The sequence below is a fragment of the Trachemys scripta genome, chromosome 10, assembly GCF_013100865.1.
Source record: "Trachemys scripta elegans isolate TJP31775 chromosome 10, CAS_Tse_1.0, whole genome shotgun sequence".
NCBI classification, from domain to species: Eukaryota; Metazoa; Chordata; order Testudines; family Emydidae; genus Trachemys; species Trachemys scripta.
Window position 1 is genome coordinate 73,892,624 of NC_048307.1, and position 7,519 is coordinate 73,900,142.

The window sequence follows — 7,519 nt, forward strand, 5'->3', positions numbered from 1 at the left end:
CTTCGGTTAATGAATTAAAATAACATAGCTATTTAATTTTGCTCTTCTCAAGAACCACTAGGGAGGCGCTGTTGAGTTGAAAGGGTTACTGTCAAACTGCTTTCTTTAGGGTGTAGTGACTTTCCATTTTTCAATCTTAAATTATAGGTATTGAGTGACAAGGGAAAGGATTATTGATTGAAGATATTTTTTTTGATTGAATTAAAAAAAATTGCTACCCATTGGGTGGGGTTGACTTCCAAGGAGGGCTGTTGCTCAAATCTGGCTATTAGTCCCTCTTCCATTCTTTCAAAATGGCTTGTTACAGCACCACTTCCTGTCCAGGGAGGAAGTAATTTTAGCCCATGGACTGAAATATTTAGCAAATCTTTAAAACAAAAGAAACAAATTACATTTCTTTCTGGCTTGAAAAGGGTGTCTGAGCCAGATGGGGTTAAGGTGCCCCCTCAGATGGGGTGGTTTGAAGAAGCCAAGGATGTGGGGGGTGGCAGGCACCCTTTAGGTAGAGGCTATCTCTTTTTTTTTGGTAGAAATGAAGGGGTGGGTCTATGGTACATCACCTGAGTTGTGGGGTAAATGTAGAGAGTGTCAATCAAAGGCAGAGCTCAGAGCTGGGAAGGAGCTCTAGATGGCGGCTGTGCCTTAGAGAGAGCGCGCTGAGCTCCGTGCCTTCCCAACACTTTACGCAACTTTCCCTAACTTTTGGGCAGCCTCAGGGGGCCCCCAGAGCCCCTTACCTGTTCTAGGCACGAATCGGGGGCTAGCTGAGCCTTTTTCGTGCAGAAAAGCAGCTTTTGGAGGCTCTCTTTTCGTGCCTTGCTGGAAAGAAGAAGCCGTGGAGAGAGCCCAGGTCGTTGTTTTTCCAGCTTAGAAGCCATGGCGTACCTCCATTTTTGTGCGCTCTCCTAATGAGCTTTTCCCCCGGACATTTTTTGTACTAATTATCGCTGCTTTTGCTTTCACAGCAGTATAGTTTTGGGGATTAGAATCTATTTATTTTTTATTATCTAAAAATATATCGTTTTCGTTTTACCTCCAAATATTTTGCATCTGATGTTTTTCCACTACCCGAAACTAATATCGGCTTGGTCCTGGCGGTGGTGCATGGATCAGGTAGGTGGGCAATCAATATTATTATTTTTCAGATTTCTGCCGTTTTTGAGTACTTTGACTTTTCGACCGATTTGAGCTGTATTGGGAATGACGCAATAAAATACAGAGATTTTTGCTTCCTCTGTTACTTTGGGAAAGTTTGCAGGATGCTGCTCTGGGTGATTTCTCTTCCAATTTTTTTCTTTTTAAAATGAATATTATTGTTTTAAATGTCCGTTTTCCTGTGCTGATCAGTGTTGTGTATTGTTATAACTATCATTACAGCGTCAGGACTTTGTTCTTGATAACGAAAGCCAATGAAACAAACTGGGACCTTACCTTTCTTTCAACTTTTGACAGTAAATACCTGGGCACAGGACATCAAAGCAAACACAGATACCCCCCTTTAATATTTAAGAATTAAAAGATGATGAGAAATGAGGACAAAAGCCAAGGAGAGGAGGGTTCAGTACACAGCAATGCATCGAGGTATGATCTATCAACTTTATTTTATTTTTTAAAAACCTCTGAATACAGTGTTTACCTTGACAGCTTTGGTTTACTGCCCATACTTAATACAAAACATTTAACTGATTTTGATTCCTTTTTTAAGGAATGACCTTGAGATTGTTAATATGCCACACCCTAATTTTTTTTTTGGTAGCAATTTCTGAAAGTTGTGTTGTGACTTAAGGGCCCATGTCAGAGTCAAAAGGTAATGTACCTTTATTCAAGGGAGCCCCTTTCTCTGTTATGCTTTTTCAGTTTCTGAATTTCAGTTTTTAGGTTTTTTGTTCTGTGAAAAACGACCTTGTCGGTTTAGCCATTGCTGCATTGCACCATTTTACATACAAGGCAAATTTTTCTTTGAAGAATCTCAGAAGTCTAAACTTTAACTGAGGGCCATACAGAAGCCTAGTAGTAGTAAATTATAGTAAATAGACACTAGAGAAACTTACATGAATGAAAAAAAGTTCATTTTAAAATATAAACTAAAAAGTGCCTGTTTGATTGATGCTCCTTACTTTATATTTTATTTGGGCTTACAGAACTTTGATACTGTTTAGGTATTTTAGGTATTTTGATACAATTTAACCAAACTTTCCCCTGGTGGTGATAGTATTTCATGTTTATAAAATCTAAACTAGGATTGTTAATGGGAACCTTGGTGTCCTTTGATTGCTTGTTTTGTATATTTTTGCTCAGAATGTGTGTTTACTTTTATGTCAAGTAATGATATTCTTTTCAACTACTTTATAAATTTAACTTTGATTTGAGGAAGAGTACAAAATGTTGAAAATACTGCTAACATTTGATAGACTTACAACAACATTAAGCCCTTTGTTTTGTTCTTCATTTAGCTTTTAACATTGTATCTTAAACAATATGTTGGCTTAATCTAACATTGAAGTCTAAAAACTTTGCATTGCTCTTCAGTGTTTGTCAATACATTGCATTTTGCCTATTTATGTTAACTTTTATTAAATCGTGACCTGTTCATTTTTCCTTGAGTATCTTTTAAGTAATTGTCAATAAAAAGAATTCTAAAACTCTTTGGTATCAACATGTGCACTATGTAAGTTTATCAAATGTATGAATAAGATTCTTTGTCCAGTAATATTTAACCTATTCTTGAACATGATATGAACTTGAAATATTTGTGGTAGAAACACATTCGTGACCATGTTATTTTGTTATAACCTTTTAAAACTTAATTTTGCATGCTAATCAGGAATGTTTTTAAATTGCAGTGTAATAAAAGGTGTTAAAATGGAAATAGGTACATTTATTTGATTTTAAAATGGGCATTGTTAAATTGGTTTAAAAAAACCCCCAAATCATACACACAGAATATACAAGGAGTTGTATTTTTTAAAATGTTTGAGATATTTTCAACCTTAATTATAAGGTTGTAATTATGTTTGTAAGTGCAGCTGCAAAAATCCTGACTTTAAGAAAAGTTGGTTTGCTTTTTAATCTAAATGTCACTGAAAAATGTGGATGATCAGTAGTAACAACAGCAATCAGAATAAATACATTTTAGGAGTGTAGGAACATTATGCCAAGTAAAATGAAGTCTAATAACTGGGTATAATGAGTGAATAATTGGGATCACACAGACACACAACCTTTGATTTTATTTTTTTCTGCCCCAAGGGTATAATATTTGCATAGCATCATATGTGTAATTTTGCTCTTTTGTAGCAAAGATCATGTGTCTAGCATCATTGATTGAGCCATATGTTTCACCTGTTGTATTAAATAAAAAAGTAAAATGCTTAACATTTTTCTCCCCCCTTTCCCATACTTCACCAGAATAAACTTAGTGCTGGTAATATCTACTCACCTGGAGTGTGGGAGCAATTGAACAGAGCATATTTATAAATGAGCCTTATTTTCTGAGCTGAGTCAGCTGAATGTCTAAAATACTTTGCCTTCTAAGGTTGACTTTAAGATATGGGGGAAATGATTTCTAGGAAGTAAAGCCTTCAGCTTGTTTTACTGTAACCCTGAAACACATTGATGTCTGCACAGATCATGCTTCTGTGACTTGACTCCCCTCTCACAATTTTGTTGGACTAGCTTAGAAGCATTAGGTAATGTGTGAAGTCATATTACATAATCATGCCTTGATTGGAGGCTACAGTAATGAAAATGGAAGGGTAAGGTGGATATGAGTGACTGGTGCCACTGATCTGAGGTTATGAGAAGCAAAAATACAGATGGGAAACAATGTATGTATTTGGTAGAGTGTGTATTAGTATAATGACTAGGGAATATGACTGGAATTGAGATTCCTGAATTTCCAGCCCTAGGAAAGGAGGGGGGGGGGGGAAACTTATCTGAACAAACACAAACTCCTCTGAGAGTAGACTTGAAACAGAAATTATTCCTAAGGGGAAATGATGTTAGTTTAACTCTTACAAAAAGTTTAGTAGCATCTGCACAGATGAAGGCCTTTCTTGGGACCTTTTGGATGAATAGCAACACCTCTTCTTCCTGTATTTCAGTATACAGACAGTAACGCAATTGTCAAGCTTTCCAACTTCACTGTTAAGATCACTCACTTGATTTAACTTGCTTCACCCAGGATGAAAGCTGGGATGTTGTTGTCCATAACTCAAAATTTTAAACAATGGAACAAAATGTTGGCAGTAACCTTTCTTTAAAAATATTTTTTCTTGCATCTTCTGCCTTTTCTAATGCATTTTATTTAAAAAGGCAGATGATGTGAAGAGGAGCAGTTGCACAATAAATTTTGAATACAACGTTAACTTCACAAATACTGGTATCTGAAATACAAATTAAGATGAAATAAATCTAGGAATTGGCAATCCTGTACAACAGTAGTATAAATAACTTAAGATAAGGACACACCATATAGATCCAACTTCTGCTTAAATCCCTTGGAATTTCTTCATTGCAGTTACCTTATCGCATCCCTAACCATAATGAAATGGACATGGCTTGTATTTTTATTACATAAGAGATGCAGAAGCAGTACAGACAGTTGTATTTGCTTCCAACTTGCGCTTCGTGTTATAAAATACAATTTGGAAATATTAGTTCTGTGTGAATGGATTTAGACCTGTTTTCCATTGAGAGCTTTGAAGTTTTAGATCTGTAATCGGTTGTCCTCTTGGCAAACGGCTGCTTTTGTAGAACTGAACTGCAGAGTGCAGCAGACTTTGTAGAACAGAACACATTCAGTTTGTGGCAGCCATTTTATGAAGAAGTAGTTTCATATAAAAGAGGATTTTTATCTGGGGAAAATAAAGTGAAACAAAAATTAACACCTCTATTTGGTTTCATCAGCCATTAGTATTTCTTGTCTTGTTAATGCTCAAAAGGAAACTAGCCACTCTTGGAAGGAAGGAAAAATGATTAAACGCCTGGCATTTTGGTGCAGGTCCAGTTCAGTCACAAAATGGCTGTTCCTTTGTGCCGCATAGCTGACAGACATGCTGCATTGCACTGTGTGTACTCTGAAAACAGCAGGAAGTTGCTGGTGGGGAGTTCAAAGGCCATCTTGTTTTTGCTGTGGAATCTGATTGGCTGTTAGCTCACTTGGTAACAGGACAGTCAACACTCGGCCGCCTCTGTGGAAGCAGAGCTCTGCCTTCTAGTGATGTCAGCATAAGCTTGCTTTTCAGAGCCTCCCCCACTCTTGGCAAGAGAGCGATTGCCTGCTCAGCCAGCAGGGAAAACAGCGTTTGCATGCACAGCATTCATTCCAGTGTGCGAGAGAGAGAGAGTATGTGCATGCAGTAGATCTACAATGTATTTTCTCACATCCTCTTTATGGACATTTTTAGTGGAATTTTCCTTGATCTTTTTTTTTTTTTTTTTTTTTAACTTGGATACCCTTTAACCCTTTAGTGTTCCTTGAACAGCTGGACATTTTTTATAACTTTACAAATCTTAAATGGATGAAGCCCCATTTCCCTACTTGCCCCATAAGTGTGTAAAAATGCTTTTAGCCAGGTCACATTTTACTCCTTTAAAAAAAAAAAAAACACAGGACAAGCAATGCTGGACATGTTTAACAAAATACATTTTGAACATGTTCTGGCTACAAATTCCTTCTTTTGGTTCTCCAGTTTACAATCTAATTGGTTGTTACTGTGAGTGCTTTTTGTTCCAAACCTGCAGTAGCACTTACAGAATTTGGTTCTCCATGGCTCTGCAGACTTTTTTTTTTTAAACTTCTTAATCTTCTGCTCACTTCTAATCTGAAGGGTTTTTAAAAAAGCAAAACCAAGCAATCCATGTTACATCAGTGCAGAGAAAATACCGTGCAAGAAATTTGGTTTAGTTGTATTATGATGTAATCTATATAAAATGCAAAGGGATGGTTCATTTTTATTTTAAGGAAGTAACTTATTACAAATATAGATTCAGAGATTTTAAACTGTATTTTGTTTTTTGAGCTTTGCTAGAACTGCAAAGAATATACAGAACTCTTGTAAACTCACTGCAAGAAATTAGAAATAGTTTTAAATATTTATGAACTATTTCTTTAACTCTCAAATAAAAACTTAATTCAGACTTCTTTGAAATAATCAAACACTATGTATTCTCTAACTGTATTACCCTGAGTATTTTTTTTTTTTGCGGATACAGACTAACACGGCTGCTACTCAGATTTCAGAGTATTTTATGTAACAGAAAAGGAAGACAAGAATAAATAGATCAACTGAGTGATTTCATAATCCTACGGAAACTGCCTTCATTTATCACAGCCAACTAAGCGTTCATTTACACTAGAAAACTAGATCAACCCAGCTGCCTTGCTTACATCCCTCAGCAATGTTTTAAGCTGAAGTCCCCTTGTAGATAGTGCTAGGTTCATGGAAGTATCTACCTTTCAGGGAGGTGGAATACCTGTGCCAACAGGAAAACCCCTCCCATGGGCATAGGTAATGTTAAAAAAAAAAATAATAATAAAGCTAATGTTAACAGCGCTTCAGTGTAGCTAAATATACATTTGCACACTTGCAGCACTGGAGGCGTTCCACCGTAGAGTTTCAAGTGTAAACAAGCCCTAAGTATCTTCACTGCAGAATTTGCCCAGGCTTTTACCTGGGTGTTGGCCCCTATCTTCTCATATCCATACATAAAACCTCTTGCCTGAGTTTAGTGATGCCTTCAACACAGACTAGCTTTCACCGCTGGAGATATATCTTTAGAGCCTGGGTTCTGCTTTTACTTGTCATCCTGCCCATTTTGCAGTGAGGTCTAAATCAGTCAAAAAGAAGAACAGGAGTACTTGTGGCACCTTAGAGACTAACAAATTTATTAGAGCATAAGCTTTCGTGGACTACAGCCCACTTCTTCGGATGCATATAGAATGGAACGTATAATGAGGAGATATATATACACACATACAGAGAGCATAAACAGGTGGGAGTTGTCTTACCAACTCTGAGAGGCCAATTAATTAAGAGAAAAAAAGCTTTTGAAGTGATAATCAAGCTAGCCGAGTACAGACAGTGTGATAAGAAGTGTGAGAGTACTTACAAGGGGAGATAGAGTCAACGTTTGTAATGGCTCAGCCATTCCCAGTCCTTATTCAAACCGGAGTTGATTGTGTCTAGTTTGCATATCAATTCTAGCTCTGCAGTCTCTCTTTGGAGTCTGTTTTTGAAGTTTTTCTGTTGTAATATAGCCACCCGCAGGTCTGTCACTGAATGACCAGACAGGTTAAAGTGTTCTCCCACTGGTTTTTGAGTATTTTGATTCCTGATGTCAGATTTGTGTCCATTAATTCTTTTGCGTAGAGACTGTCCGGTTTGGCCAATGTACATGGCAGAGGGGCATTGCTGGCACATGATGGCATATATCACATTGGTAGATGTGCAGGTGAACGAGCCCCTGATGGTATGGCTGATGTGATTAGGTCCTATGATGATGTCACTTGAATAGA

The 7,519-nt window shown here is 37.0% G+C and overlaps 1 protein-coding gene across 8 annotated transcripts in view; it reads left to right on the plus strand.

Moving 5' to 3' along the window:
* Positions 1–209: 209 nt before the first annotated feature.
* The window catches only part of CHD2 (chromodomain helicase DNA binding protein 2), an 87,055-nt gene continuing 79,745 nt past the window's right edge, over positions 210–7,519 (plus strand). For 2 of the 8 annotated variants that reach the window (XM_034784267.1, XM_034784268.1), the window contains exons 1-2: positions 493–1,113; positions 1,453–1,581. In XM_034784267.1, the coding sequence (XP_034640158.1) occupies positions 1,520–1,581 (62 nt within the window). In that variant the 5' untranslated portion in view covers positions 493–1,113; positions 1,453–1,519. Of the gene's footprint in view, positions 1,114–1,452; positions 1,582–7,519 lie in introns of all 8 variants that reach the window. The other 6 variants (XM_034784269.1, XM_034784265.1, XM_034784274.1 and 3 more) reach the window with 5 other exon arrangements.